Consider the following 15,767-nt stretch of genomic DNA (forward strand, 5'->3'; position numbering starts at 1 on the left):
ACCTTGGTGCGTCTTATACTCCAGTGTGTCTTATACTCCAAAAATACGGTATATTTAAAATAACTTAAAGAACTCCTCTGAAACATATTTAAAATGCTGAAAGCTACTGTGGTTAAATCAACCAACAAATCAATATGTCCCTTCACTAAGCTAGTTATTTTCTTTCTTTTTGCTGGTCAACAGATATTTTATTTACTTTCAATAAATTTGCCAAAGTTAGTTAGGAAAAAAATCAAAGGAATATATGTTTGAAATTGATCAAAGTTCAAAATAAAGCCTAATACCCATGAAGGTTTCTTTGTTTGTTGGACACATCATAGCGAAAGAAATCTGTACATGCTTCATTGCAACACCCATCTTTCCTAACAACAGGCTATTTTGCTGAGTCAACTCATTCTTCTAGAGCAGGGCTGTCAAACTTCCAACCCGCAGCCGGATGCATCATGTGTTGGTCACGCCCATGCCTGGTTTAGCAAAGGGGTAAAAATCTTGATAAGTCACGTGATGCCACCGTGACATGAGTTTGACACTCCTGTTCTAGAGCTTTTAAGTTGCCATTGTAATGCAAATACCATATTTTTTGGAATATAAGATGCACCAAGATTTTGAAGAGGCAAATTTTAAAAAAAAGTTTTGCACTCTGCAGACCTCCCTTTTTTTTGTCAAAAAAGCCTTTAGGAGGATTATAGAGTGCTTCTGGGATCTGGAGGGCAAAATGAGCAAGAAACAGACCATTATTCGCTCATTTCTGATCTCCCCAGCCTCCAGGAGCACTCTGGAAGCCTCCTAAAGGCTACGCATGACCATTTTTGCAAAGGGGGCAAGGTTTCAGGAGGCTGCAAATGCTGTATTCAGTGTATAGGGCACACCCAGATTTTCACTCTCTTTTTTGAAGGAAAAAGGTGCATCTTATACTCCGAAAAATATGGTACATCTTTTCAACTTTTATTGTCAGGCTTGAACGCTCAGTTCAAATATGGTGCACTTAAAGGAAAGAAATGCTGATGTCTGAATATTGTTTGTTGACTTTAGTTTGGCATTTAATACAATTATCTGCATTTATTAGGCACACTTTTAGGCTTTAATACTTCTTTGTGCAACTGGTTTCTTGATTTTCTCACTGATAAGCCCTAGTATGTGTGAGCTGGTGAGTAATATTTCTATCACTTTTTTCTTGAGCACAGGTTCTCCTCAGTGCCATGTCCTAAGTCCAATGTTGTTCAACCTGTTGACCCATGGTTATTGTGCAAGGTTTGCTACCAACAATACTATGAAGTATGTAGATGATACAAAAGTGGTGGGCCTCATTCAGGATGACAGTGCTGAGATAGAGCAGTCAAACAGTCCTTCTGTCATTACAACTTTCTATAGAAGGACAATTGAGATCATCCTGTCATATTGTACTACTGTTTGGTTTGAAAATATTATTGCTTCGGACAGAAGGGAAATATAGAGATTGGTGAAGATGGTGGAAAAGATTACTGGAAGTTTACTTCCATCAATTCAGGACATGGCATATGAGTGCTGCTTGACTGGGGGTGAGTAGTAGTGTCAAGGTCTTTATACATCATCTCCATTATCAGTTTTCATTGTTGCCTTCTGAATCAGTTTTTGTGGCATATGAAGCAGAACACCTAGATCAGGGGTGTCAAACTGGCAGCTCGCAGGCCAGATGCATCACGCACAGGGCATGCCCACCACAGCTGCGTGAATGGGAAAAAGGTCATGAAACATCATGTGACAGCAATGTAATGCTGTGGTTTGCCACCCATAAATTGGATTGTATAACAGCTTTATTCCATATAGCACCAACCTTGTTACCTTTCAGAACTTTTTTCCACTATGTATTCAAAATGGATTGTGATTAATATACACTTTTGTGTAATTTTTGTATAAGTTAAAATTTTTGGTGTTCCTGCTATTTCTATATTATTATTGTTATCCTCGGGATGGTGACATTGTTCAGTTGGTGACATTCCTTCCTTCAAGAGTGGAGCATCAGAATTTCATTTTAACATATGCCATTGTGCATACAGGAGCATACCAGTAAATGACAATAAAGGTTATCTTAACTTATAACAAATGTGTTAATGTCTATGAGAGAAAAAGGTAAAAATCTGGATTATTTGGGTAAATTAGATGAGGTTATTTGAGGAACCTGATAGACTCCATCTTGAATATCTGATCAGCAAGTAAGCTTTTCTGGAAAATCACAAGTTGGAGCAGAATCGGAAAGTTATGGTGACCTGATCAGAAAATAGGCTGATCCCTCCCTTTGTAACAGGGAGTAACAGGACATGTTCTTCAGGAAGCCGGTAATGACCTTATTGTTTAGTTCTGGGAAAGCGAGGTCCTTTGGGGCTTTTGGACACGTATGCTTTCAGAACATTTGAGGAATTTCCATGTACTTTGCACTTGTGTTTTTTGCACGCAATTGTATTTTTTGTATCCAAGTTATAATGCATATGATATGACATTTTGTGTATTTAAGGTGTACCTTGTAGGGATTCTCATTTGCTTGGGATTCTACCTGCAGGTGTAATAAATTAGCTGCTTTCTGTTGCCATAGCCTCTTTGCCTTTTTGGGGGTATGAAGAAATTATAACAGTCATGTTATCAGAAAAACTTAAGTTTTAGGATTCATTTCCACTGCATAGCCCCACAGTTTCATTTCTTAGGTCTCAACTAGGGCAAAGGGCTTGAGGCTTCTGCAGGAAAACCAGTAGAGACAACCTCAAAAGATTTTCAAAAGAGGCAAAGATTGACTTACACTGGAGTTTATCCTTCATTGGTGAGCATAATTCATAATTCAAAAGAAAGGAAGGAAAATTCCACAGAACACAAAATAAGTTTACTTCTATGCTATTTTGTCATATTTAAAATAAACTAGTTACAAAAGTAGAGAAAAAAACTAGGAGGCCTCTTTAATTTTCATCATTAGTTGCTCCTTTGTGTTCAGGTCAGATCTCAGCATAATAATATAGCATTTGGGGATAAATATGCAGCCCAGCAAACCCAAGCTGGAAGCCAGGATGGAGAAAATCTGCACAGCCACCATGTATTTCCCTTTGGTGCTCAGGTATGTGGGGACAAATGAGACCCAAACACTGCAGAAGACTAACATGCTGAAGGTGATCCACTTGGCTTCATTGAAAGTCCCTGGCAGCTTTCTGGCCAAGAAAGCCACCAAGAAACAAATGCCAGCCAGGAAGCCCATGTAGCCAAGGGCAATGTAGAACATGGTGACTGAGCCTTCATTGCATTGCAAAAGGATCTGTCCTGGTTGGGAATGCAGGTCAGAATCTGGAAATGGGGGAGAGATTCCAAGCCACATGAAGCAGATGCCCACCTGAACACCAGAGCAGGAAAATACAATAAAGTTGGTCAGACTCTTCCCGAGCCACTTCCTCATCCTGCTCCCTGGCTTTGTAGCCAAGAAAGCCACCACCACCATAACAGTCTTGGCCAGCAAGGAGGACACAGCAACAGAAAAAACAATGCTGAATGTGGCTTGTCGAAGAAAACAGGTCACTTGGTTGGGCTGACCGATGAATAGAAGGGAGGTCAAAAAGGAAAGGAGGAGGGAAACCAGGAGAATGTAGGTGAGGTCCCGGTTGTTGGCTTTGACTATGGGAGTTTCTCGGTATTTAATGAAGATTCCCAGAACAAAGGCAGTGGTTAGGGACAAAGCAAAGACAAAGGAAGCCAGGAGGAGTCCCAACATTTCTTTGTAAGACAAGAAGCTTATAGTTTTGAGGACACACTGATCTCGCTTTTTATTTGAATACTGGTCATCTGGACACCTGCTGCAATGCGCTGCATCTGAAAAACAGTGGTTAGCATGTATCCGTTTCTGCAGTCTAGGATCATGACAAATGCAACTCAAATATATTACTATTACAATATACAGCTTTAAGACTTTAAGGTTTAGATAGGATTCTTATAGGTGGGCGGTGAGCCAGCCAATCAGTGAGCGATGGGTGGGGCAAGTATGGTGTGGACGGGCAAGGGGAGGGAGCTGGAACCAGTTCTAAATGGCACAGTAGATTTGTGGAACCTCTTCTATAGAAGAGGTTAGAACTGGCAGGAACCCACCCCTGTCCTGAAGGTATGGGTTGAAGTTCTATTAATTTGAATTATTCACATGTAATGCAAGTTAAAAAATGTTTGTCAGTTGCCCACCATGGGGACTCACATAATGACGATGCTCGCATGCCCAAGGAATAGTTCAATATTTCTACCCAGAGATATTCATAAGATCCAGCATTAATTAGGAATAATGATAATTTGTTTAAATCCTGAAAACCAATGAGCTCATGAACTCTCACAAGACTTGCTTCTTGTGGAGCCCTGGTGGCACAGTGGTTATAATGCAGTATTGCAAGCTGAGGCTGCCTACTGCCAGGAGGTTGATTCTGACCGGTTCAAGGTTGATTCAGATTTCCATCTTTCCGAGGTTAGTAAAATGAGGAGCCAGATTGTTTGGGGTAATATGCTTACTCTGAAAACCCTTTGTGCTGTAAAGCACGATGAAGCCATATATAAATCTAAGTGCTATTGCTTCCTTCCTGAAACCAGTCAATGATATAATGATTCAAGAGATTTCCACAACTTTAATTATTCATTTTAAGGGCCATATCATCATGTATCATTAGTTGATTGAACCCAATCATTGCATTTTTTGTGGAACCCTTCAAGAAATTCAGTGTTCCTGTTTTACGGCACTATGAAGAAATTACTAGCATGAAAGAAAACATCTATAACAAATATTTGCCAGAAAAGCAGGAGTTGATTGCATCCTGAATTCTTTTCTTTTCCAGAGATGCCCACCTTCTTGCATAGAGATTGTTCCTTCCATGCACAGAGAACAGTCGTAGCAGCAAACAGGTGCTCCCTCTCTTATGAGCTTGACATATCCTGGGGGACAACTTTTTGTACATCTAGATGAAGGCACTGTCTATGCATAAAAATAAAGATCAGCTAGAGTGACACATGAATTGAACATTTATTTTCAATGAACTAAATATTGCAGATACAACCAAGAAGTAATGTCATAGTAGTTACTGATGCGGACTGCCATCTTCCTTTCTAACTTCTGGAAGTCTAACATGGACCATTATGAAAAATGACTTTGCTCACCAGTGGGAAATTAAAGGAGTTCTCTTTATCAATCTCTAACGTCAGTCCCAAAACATTCCCTTGGTTTTATTCTGCATCCTAAAGTAAAGTGATTCCGTTGCAAAAGGTGTTTCTCCTTAGGGCATGGACAGGTATGCTATATTTGGTATTATTATCTCCTCCTTAGCTTGGGCAGGGAACCTCCAAAACCTGTTTTTTTTGTGTGTGGCTGCTAAGGTCCCTAAATTTCTGTTTGATATATCAAGTAAGTGACATCTTTTAATCACTCTATTTTCCCTATCCTCGACCAGGATGCTACCAACCTAGCAGTTTGAAAATATGGAAACGTGAGTAGGTAAATATGTAGTTACCACATTGCTGGGAAGGTAACAGCACTCAGTGACATGCTGGCCACATGACTGAAGAAATGTCTTTGGATAGTGTTGGCTCAATGACCTCTAAACAGAGATGAGTATCACTCTCTGTAGAGGGCAGGGACTAGCAGAGTAAAATCTGCAGGGACTTCTTTACTCCCTTCCCTCACATTCTCAAGTTGACACCTATTCCAGTAACATATTTCTGTTTTATAATGTAGGTTGCACAAGATGCAACACAATTGGCAGTGTAGCAAGTCTAAAGAAACATGACATCAAATGAATAAATGAGTCTTTGGGTTCTCTTATTTGGAGGTTATATTAATTGTCTTCAATTATCATTATTATTTTTATTTATATAATAATGTTAGTAACCTGTTGTGGCCCAGTAGGAACAGTTGGAGCTGCAAACAGACTCCGATGGACCCTATGAGTCGGCTCTGGAACATGTGGAGGACCCTGGACAGGGTTCAGACTCCGAGCATGGACCAGAGAGACTGGTTGGCCACCAGGAGGTGCCTGAGGCATGGAGCAGCGGTGAAAGCCAAAGGGAGTTGGTCCCTGATGTCAGGCCCTGGAGCAGTGGGGAGGAGCTAAGGGAGTTGGTCCTGGACGCCAGGCAAAGATGGGCAGATAAGCACCACCAACAACTATGGAGCAATGTTCCCTCTAATTTTTTTTCAGTGTGAGCAGAAAAGTATAGTGTTTGAGCGGTGCACATTTTCATGCCTGAGCACCTGAATTTTTTTCACAGATGTCACCTAAGACAACAACGAAATCAGTATTATTTGAAACTCAAAGTTATGTTTATTCAAGGTACCCACTTAATTAAAAGTGTTATATAATATCAGTATCACTTAACAACGCTCCTGCTTAGCAACCAAAATGTTGGCTCAGAAAGTCTGGCATTTGAAGCACGCAAGTCTTAAAGCATTGTTACAAGATCCTTGCACCCCTAAACCTTTAGAAAAAAAACCCAGGGGTCTTCAAACCTGACAGCTTTAAGACTTGTGGACTTCAACTCCCAGAATTCCTCCTCCAGTCATGTTGGCTCAGAAACTCTGGCAGTGAAGCATGCACGTCTTAAAGCTGTCAAGTTACAAGAACCTTGCACCCATAACCCTTTAGGGAAAAAAAACCCAGGGGTCTTCAAACCTGACAGATTTAAGATTTGTGGACTTCAACTCCCAGAATTCCTCCTCCAGTCATGTTGCGGTGACATCATCTGCATGGATCTGCTCCATCTTTGGGTTTTTTCACAGGGGGCAGGGCTGCCGCTGAAGATGCCAATGAACCCCCGCCACCACTAGAATAACTGCTGCCGCCGCCGCCTCCTCCTCCTCCAACAGCACCACCACATTTGCTGCCCGGCGCTGCAGCTGAGGTGAAGCCACCAAAGCTCCCGCTGGTGCCCCCGTCCATGGCAGCAGCGGTGGTGCCTCCCCCTCTGCTCGGAGCACCTGAGCTGGGCTCCACGTTACCCCTGCCGCCGCCTTCACATCTGCTGTGCTTTTGAGAAGCCATGAGGCCTTTTTTCCTGCTCCTGCCCCCTCCGCCGCCTTCCTACTGGCTCCCACGGCCTCATGGCTCTTCAAAAGCATGGCGGAGGAGGAAGGGGGAGGGATAATGCAGGGCCCAGCTCAGGTGCTCCGCGTGGAGGGGGAGGCACCACTGCCATGGGCGGGGGTGCCGGCGGGAGCTTTGGCGGCTTCACCTCAGCTGCAGCATCGGGCGGCAAATCCGGCAGTGCTGTTGGAGGAGGAGGAGGCGGCAGCAGATATTCTGGTGGCAGCGGGGGCTTTGGGGGTTCATTTCAGCTGCAGCGCTGGGCACAAGCGTCTAGGATTGGCCGCCCACAAAGGACCTCCCTGGGCTTGCTTTGCTGAACACGGGGTGACTGATGCTAGTTTGAGCGGCTGCGGCCAGCACAAACTACCATCAGTCGCTCCGTGCTCATCAAGACTTGCTTTGCTGAACATGGGGCGACTGATGGTAATGAGCGGCACAGCCAGCGCCTAACAGGTCCTATGAGACCGGCTGTGCTGTGTAAACTCCTGCCACCATCCCCGCGCCCGTGCTAACCCTAGATTTTCTGAGGCCCCTCAGCTTCCGGAGCCTGTGACAGAAATCACTGCGTGGCAGTTAGAAACTGCTGCGTGGTGTTTTCTTGCCACGTGCGCGGCCGCGCAGCCGCGCACCTTAGAGGAAACAGTGCTACGGAGATATAGAAAATAATTGGGGCCAGGTAGTTCTGATTAGGCTCCTCCCAAGAGAGTATATAAGAAGCGACTTTGGGAAGAGGCTGTTTGCAGGACTCAACTATTATACTAAAGCTGGGGAAGCTCTGGTGTGTATTTTTTATTTGTGGAAGTCTGGGTTGCTGCCAAAATCTTGTTGGTGTGTTAATTTACTGTGAATAAATTGTCTAGCAGTAATCTTGTGTCGGCGTGACTCACTGTACGGAGGCGGGTCAGAACAGTAACCTTCCCAGGATACTAAACAAAAAAAAAGTGAAAACACAGAAAATATGAGAAAGAAAAAAGAGAGAAGGAAGAGTAGGCTAGGCTAACAGGGAAAAAAATAAAAGATATTGACTTCCGACTCTTCACAACACAGTAAATAAGCCACATTTCCCCCTTTTACATACTAATATAAACTAGCCATTTCTATAAGAACAATCTTATCTGATTAGCGAATAATTAAATAATAATTATTTCTGAGCACAGATGTTTGCATAAGTAGAGGTAAATAAAAGAGCAAAACCAAAAAAGCATCAGCTACCTTGTTAAATGATCTTGGCCATATGATGCCACTCGGACTGATGGAGACCTTGACTTTGGAGATGACTTGTCTTTCTGCACTCCCAACTCTCACCCCAGTGGAGGACTTGTTGGGAAACATTCTCCAGTGCATGATATCAAAGTCAGCAAAGGGAACCCCATTTTCATCCAAATAAACTCCATCCCTGGAAAGATTTTGAAGCTGGAAGTTTCTCATGAACTGGTGAAGCTGCAAACATATAGAACACTATACATGCAGCTTACACATTACCATTTGAGTCTTGATTTTACTTTTTATTGGTTATTATTCTCATTGGAAGTGCTCTGAATAATTCAGCCTCTTCAGCTCAGCACTTCTGTTTGATAGATGACGATTTAATATTTATGGGAAGCTTCTCTCCCTCCTTCTCTAGAAAACATCAGATATTCTTCAGATATGCTTTCCACTTCCTTGAATGAATCACTATGTTGTCCTACCAATCCTTAGTTCAGCATTATGATTTTGAAAAATGAAAATAAAGCTGAAATTTCAAATGCAAGTTTTTCCCTGTGATAACTGAATGAGACTTTCTTAATTTCTAATGTCTTTCTTAAAAGAAAAATCCTGGTTTTGTACGTACTATTCAGAAAACATGAACTCATACTCCTTTTCCAAGTGCCTGAAAAGGTTCTTTTCTGGGTAATCCAACCCAACTGTGAAAGGGTTAGTGGGTTGCAAATACCCCATTGTTGCTGTCCTTTAGATAGCATAGCTATTAACACCAGAGCACCACCATCTGGATGTGCAGGGTGAAGAGAGAATAATTACATGGAAGCTATAGAATGTGGACATTGTAACCAGTAGACTAGTCACGACACTCAAGAGAAGAGACCCATAGAATTGCTAGTGGTTGAGGTCAGATATCTCTGCATCACCTTCAAGTGGTCTGACCAACTAGAGTCCAACTCTGAGTGAAGCTAACTGACTTTATCTGACAGCTGCCAAGAATATCTCACAGCAACCCTGCTATGTGTCTACCAATTCCTCTTTTTCCAGGGAAGACCCGGTTACTCAAAACAGAGCAGAGAAGTAATTATCATTCACCACTTTTATCACCACAAGGAAGGGCCTAATGTAGGCTCTTACTAGCGTTTATTGGCTTTGTTCGTTGTCTTTCTCCAGTGTCCCTCTAAGCATCTCTTATGTTGCTCTATGCGATCCACACACAGAGAGTCTACAAAGGTGCTATTTGGTCCATGGCCCTCATTGCCTGCTCATTCCAAGCTGCAACAAGAGCCTCTGTGTAACAGCATTTTGGAAAAACTCCAAAATGGAAAAGATCAAGTTAGAAAGGCTTAGCTTTGGACTACGAATGGGAGAAAGGTTGCATTATAAAGTTCAAAGATTATCTCCCGAGGTATCAGAACGAGTTCAGGAGATGCATGGATGAGCTGTTTATTAGCCCAGAAGGTGCTTTGGATAGAACAGAATGTCAAGACTAACTCCTTAGGTTGAAAACAAGGCAAAACCAACGTTTCATCATAAAATGTGTGATCGACAAATCCGCGCCAATGAAACCGCGCCGACGAAACCGCGCCTGCCATCAACAAACAACATAATGGGACGCGAAAACAACGTTATAACCTTAACCCTAACCTTAACCCTTTATAATGTTGTTTTCATGTCCCACTAAGTTGTTTGTTGATGGCGGGCGCAGTTTTGTCGGCGCGGATTTGTCGATCGCGCATTTGACGGGTCACGAAAATGAACATGTGTTACTACAGGGGAGGACTGAGAATGGCTGGAGAATGATGCTTATTTAATTTACAAATGGGGAAAATCCCGTTGTCACTATACAGCTGTTTATAGTGAGCACTCCAATCCAGTATAAACATGGGAGGTTTATCCTCATAATCTCTCACACACTCACTCTCAAACACTACAGACTGTGTAGGAGATAACCAAGATGAGCCTGAGGGATGGGTCAAATGCATCATCAGTCTCAAGTCCATTCATGCCCACAAGAAACCTAAGTCCAGCCCATCTTGAATTCCTTTGACTCTTGTCTACCACCAATTTACTTAGACTATTTGCCGTAGTTCATTTTCTTATACAGAGCATAAGCTTGCAATAAATCTTTATACCCATTTGAGTTGCCTTGATTTTTAGAGTTCTCTTCAGCTTGACAAATTGAGCTGTTTGGAATATCTCAAACAGATATGGTAAGGAATTCTCCTTACAACTAACTTAATGTTGAGGAATCAAAAGGGGACCATCCGTGGAACCCAGAAGGAGAAGCCTCACCTGCCATAGTTGTACAACCTGAGGTGACTGATGGCCTCTAACCTGCTTCCATCTCTTACTCACTTGGGGGGAAGAAGCAGCACTGAGGATCCAGGCCACAGCTTGGATTACTTCAGAAATACCGGAGCCATCATTCAACAGGTATCTTTTAACCATAGCATGGGGCAGGTTTTCCTGGATCTCATTTTCTGTGCATCTTTCCCAAACTTTCTTAGACAACACAGGCCTTGAAAGGGAACACTCGAATGCTTTCTTTACAAACTGTTTGTCAGTAGAAGAATATAAATTAAAATAATAGTACTGTGTCCTTCTCTTTGTCTTGGTGAGGAAGGAAAACAAAGCATGTTTATTTTGGAGATCAAGCACGCGGTAAAAGAGCCTGATACTGAAATCAGAGAAGATTGTTGCAATCCACACTTTCCCCCCAATGAAGTTGTTATTCTTTTCATTAATATATATTAGTGAAAATAGTATGGTTGTGGCATGAAAATCCAGTTGACAAACTATAATTTTCACTTGATTATTCATTAAAAAAACGACTATTTTGCTTTCATCTTGCTTAGACATTTGTCCAAGATTTAAATCTATATTCGATGCAGAGATGCTCTCTGAGAGGACAATGCAAACCTCACTTTTTACAGCGAGTGTTTCCAAGCTTCTTTTAAAGATTTCTCCTCTGTCATTGTGTTGAGAAAGGAGGCCGATCCAGGTCCATTGGAAGTGCACGAGCAGCTTGACAATTGCTGAATAAGGTGGATCTTGGGTTGGGGTCATCCGGTAGAAAAAAGGGAAATGATTATTTTGCCGAGAAATGTGGCTGAGAACACCATAGCTGATCTAAGAAGAAAGAGAGAGGCAGTTTGTGACACTTTTAATGATAAAAAGTCAGTGCCTTTCCACACTACATAGCCTTTTACTGAGGCATTTGAGCAGAATACCGAATAACAGAATTGGAAGGGACCTTGGAGGTCTTCTAGTCCATCCCCCACAATCAGGAGACCATATACCTGTCAGATCCATGTATCTGCCATTCTTTGGTGGACAAAGAGGGGGAAGGTTAGATATGATGCAGAGGTGGGTTTCAGAGGGTACGGTCTGGTTCATGAGAACCATTACTGGGCAACGTGTGGGGAGAGGAGGCTGGAACAGCTCCACTCTGAATGGAGGGAGAGGAATGGTGGTGGGAATCCACATTGGGAGGGGTTCCTAAGTACCTTTATCATGGATTGTATCAGTGACGTGCAGTCAGCTTCATGGCCGGTGAGGCAAGCGCAAAAGCCCCGCCGAAGCCCCGGCGCCGTGTCCGCCATAGAGCGGGACTCTCACCGGCCATGAAGCTCACCGCACGTCACTCGTCAGTTCAAACTCTGCTCTGCAGCCCAAACTTTCTCCTCCCAGCAACTTGGCCTATTGGACACAGTGGTGGCGGGGGGAGGAATGGGCTGGGTAGGCTGGCTGGCTGGGGAGGGGGGAGCCCTTTAAAGCCCTGCTGCCGCATCTTCCCAGCAAGACTTCCTTTCGGCTCACGGTTTCCCTTGCCTGCCTTAACCAAAACTTGGCGCCCTGCCTCTGCTTTCGCGCTCTCCGTCCCTCAGCTGTGCAGCAGCGTTGGTGGCAGCTCTTGGCCTATGGCGCCAGCGTCGCACAGGCTATGGAAGGAGGAGGGAACCAAGAGAGGCTTTTACCGGGCGTGCGCCCCACAGCCAGGACCGTCATTGTGCCTCAAGCCGCGTTTCTTCCTGCAAAGCCCTTCGGGCATCAGGCGGAGCTCTCGGGTTGCCCGAAGGGCTTTCCAGGAAGAAACGCGGCTTGAGGCGCAATTACGGTCCTGGCTGTGGGGCGCACGCCCGGTAAAAGCCTCCCTTGGTTCCCTCCTCCTCCTCCTCCTTCCACAGCTTGTGCGACGCTGCCGCCGTAGGCCGAGAGTTGCCGCCGACGCTGCTGCACAGCTGAGGGATGGAGAGCGTGAAAGCAGAGGCAGGGCGCCAAGCTTTGGTTAAGGCAGGCAAGGGAAACCGCGAGCCAAAAGGAAGTCTTGCTGGGAAGGTGTGGCAGCAGGGCTTTAAAGGGCTCCCCCCTCCCCAGCCAGCCAGCCCACCCAGCCCATTCCTCCCTGCCACCACTGTGTCCAACAGGCCAGGCGTCTCGCGTTTATGGCGGACATAAACACGAGCCACCTGGCCTGTTGGGACACAGCGGCGAGAACGTCCCTGCCGCCTCCACGCTCCGCCGCCTCGCCCTCCTCCGACCCCACCGCTGTGAAGAAAGAAAAACTCTCTCTCTCTCACACACACACACACACACACACACACACACACACACCTCACAATAAAAAAATTACAAATTAAATTACAATAAATTTGAATCCCCCCCTCCCTCTGTCCGATCCACCTTTTCCAGCTGTGGAAACTCTCTCAACTCTCCTCTTATCCACCCAACGTAAGCGTGCTCAACATAAGCGTGCTCATAAGGCATGATTCGCTGCTCCCCGATCAGGAGGCGGGAGAATCAGTGCCTCTTTTGCATATGAAAGTTTTTGGTTTTTAACTCCTCCTTAACTTTTAAAAGGCGAAAAATTCCTTAAGCAAAAGAGGCCCAGAGTTCTCTGGCCTCCTCCCATAGTTAACACTGAGAGCAGACACGAAGCCACTGTGACTTTGAATCTGGTAGCAACTACCCTGGCTTTAATTATTAAAAAAAAATATTTAAAATTCTTCCTTTCCCTCAGGAGACTGGTGAGGCCCTGCCTCCCCTGCCTCTAGTGACTGCACGTCCCTGGATTGTATAGCCTGAGGGTCCCAGAGCCTGCTTTGAATGTTGATTTGCTTTCACCCCATTTTAAATAGAAAAGATTCCTTTTGAAATACGAGGTTTTCAAGAGTCTACACTTTTTTGAAAGGGGGGGGGGGGCGAGGCAGGTCCTTACAATACCATTCTGAATAAATGTCTGTTCAATCTCTTCTTACAAATTTCCAGCATTGAAGCACCCACAATTTCCGAAGGTGTCTTCTAATAGCATGGGAGAGAAATTTTGGCTATGAGATTGAGGTGGGATTATTAAACTCACGATATCTACAGCGTTTAAAGAAAATATATACAAGATGGTTTATAGATGGCACTTTCCCCCAACAAGGTTAGCCAGAATGTTTCCTGGGTTATCCCCACTGTGTTGGAAATGTGGAAGAAGGGATGGCACATTCTACCATATTTGGTGGTCCTGTATTGAGGCCATAAAATACGGAGAAGGATTCAAAACTGGCTAAAAGAGGTTACCGTGGCAAGCATGGAATGGAAACCCGAGACTTTTTTACTAAGCATAAAACCAGAAAACATGAGTAAATTTATATGGCATTTGAGCCTACATGTAATTGTGGCCACAAGAATAACCTATGCGCAATTTTGGAAATCTACTACTATACCATTGGAAGATGCCATAATTAAAAAGATTTATGAGTGTGCAGAAATGGACAGAATGACGGGTTGGCTGAGGGAGAAAGGAGAAATGGAACATTATCTTAGCTGGAACCTATGGTATATGTGGGCGACAAGGAGAACAGCAGGGACTTAAAAAAGGGAAAGTTAAATAGCAGTTGTTAACAATGGGAACTAAAAGTGAACATGGGTATTGTAATAGATCCCTGAATTTTGTAACGAGAAGATGCTGGTTAGAGACTAAACAATGAGGAAGAAAAAAAATGTTGGGCTGTGAATGACTGTCACCGGGGAGTGGGGAGGGTTTGTATGTTTAAAGCTGTATTTGTATGTCTTATTTAAAAAAAACGTATAACCAATAAAGATTATTTTAAAAAAAAATTCTGAAGGTGTGTCATTCCACTAATTAATTGTTCTCACATGATTTACATTCAGATTCTTGACAACTGACTCACATTTATGATGGTTGCAGTGTCCTGGGGTCATGGAATCACCTTTTGCAACCTTGTGACAAGTAAAGTCAATGAGGAGACCAGGTTCACTTAACAAATGTGGCAAGAAAATTTGGAAAATGGGGCAAAACTCACTTAACAAAGTTGTCATTTGACAACATAAAATTTGGGCTCAATTGTTGCCGTAAGTTGAGGACTACCTGTACTTTACAGAAAGTAAATTACTTCAGGTCTTTTAATATCAAAACTCTGTGTCCAGATTTATTTGGAGAGATTTATAGCATGGAAATAAAAAATGATTTTAACTTTATACCTGTGGAATTTTGTAGATGCCCAGGAAAGTTGAAATATGATCAAAAAGTTCAGATTCTGTCTCTTCAAGAACTGCCAGCAGGTTCTTTTGCCTTCCACATCTGTAGTTTGGCACATTCTCCTGGCCTGTAGACAGGAAGTCCATCATGGCCTCATAGGTTATTCTTGCATTGAAGAAGTTCTCATAGATGTTGTAGCCCAGCGTGATGTTGGGTAAGAGTCTTGGGCTCTGGTTGATCTCACGAACAGCCAAGAAGAAGGGCAGGATATGGCAAAACATTGTCACAGAACTGCAAATTTGTTCAATGATTCTAGGTGGCTCATAAGCACTCAGAAAGCACACTATATTATTTCTCCCCACTGCAAGATCAACCACTTTGACAGATCAACCACCCAGCCTAGACCAATGCATGTGGGCCATATGGGCCATATGGGTATTCACAGCCCTCGAGAATGCTAAAAAAATAGCATGTTACCAGGTGTGCATGCAGTATGTATTGCAATTATATCATATTATTTCTTGCTATTAGTCCCCTCAGGTAGTGACAAATGGCTTTACTCAAGTGCAAGATTCACTCTTGACCAGGTGGAGATGATCCACTCCTCAAAAATCCATCAGTAGACCCAGAGATTATTTTGCTGCAGACTATTGGTGGCTTTGGAGTGAGTGCCCTATATTCAAAAATCTTTAATGTGATCGTGTCTGTCTGTCTGTCTGTCTGTCTGTCTGTCTGTCTGTCTGTCTGTCTGTCTGTCTGTCTATCTATCTATCTATCTATCTATCTATCTATCTATCTATCTATCTATCTATCTATCTATCTATCTATCTATCTATCTATCTATCTATCTATCTAGTCAAACATGTATAAGATAACATAGATAAGTATAAACATGATTATGAATACAGGAAATGGATAAGAATAAGTGGGGACAGTTGGGTTAGGGTTAGGGTTGGTGCACTTATGCACGTCCCTTACAGACCTCTTATGAATGGGGTGAGGTTAACAGTAGACAG

General features: G+C 43.4%; 1 protein-coding gene across 1 annotated transcript; it reads right to left on the reverse strand.

Moving 5' to 3' along the window:
* Window positions 1–2,911: 2,911 nt before the first annotated feature.
* On the reverse strand, window positions 2,912–15,032 carry LOC106553216 (vomeronasal type-2 receptor 26-like). Its single transcript, XM_087707687.1, has 3 exons — window positions 14,754–15,032; window positions 4,831–4,957; window positions 2,912–3,822 (listed from the first exon to the last, which is right to left on the reverse strand). The coding sequence occupies exons 1-3, from the start codon at window positions 15,030–15,032 to the stop codon at window positions 2,912–2,914; spliced, it is 1,317 nt and encodes a 438-aa protein (XP_087563813.1).
* Between the last annotated feature and the right edge of the window lie 735 nt (window positions 15,033–15,767).

Source organism: Thamnophis sirtalis, unplaced genomic scaffold, assembly GCF_051295495.1.
Source record: "Thamnophis sirtalis isolate CommonGarterSnake01/CBP01778 unplaced genomic scaffold, rThaSir2_p1.2 scaffold_3, whole genome shotgun sequence".
In the NCBI taxonomy this organism is placed as follows: Eukaryota; Metazoa; Chordata; class Lepidosauria; order Squamata; family Natricidae; genus Thamnophis; species Thamnophis sirtalis.

What these genes read in the sequence shown, in the direction of transcription:
- LOC106553216 (XM_087707687.1), bottom strand. Translation starts at nt 15,032, where the DNA reads ATGTTTTGCCATATCCTGCCCTTCTTCTTGGCTGTTCGTGAGATCAAC. An exon ending in GCATCTACAAAATTCCACAG is followed by an intron (nt 4,958 to 14,753) that starts GTATAAAGTTAA and finishes TTTTATGCATAG; the next exon opens with ACAGTGCCTTCATCTAGATG. An exon ending in AACAATCTCTATGCAAGAAG is followed by an intron (nt 3,823 to 4,830) that starts GTGGGCATCTCT and finishes ACTGTTTTTCAG; the next exon opens with ATGCAGCGCATTGCAGCAGG.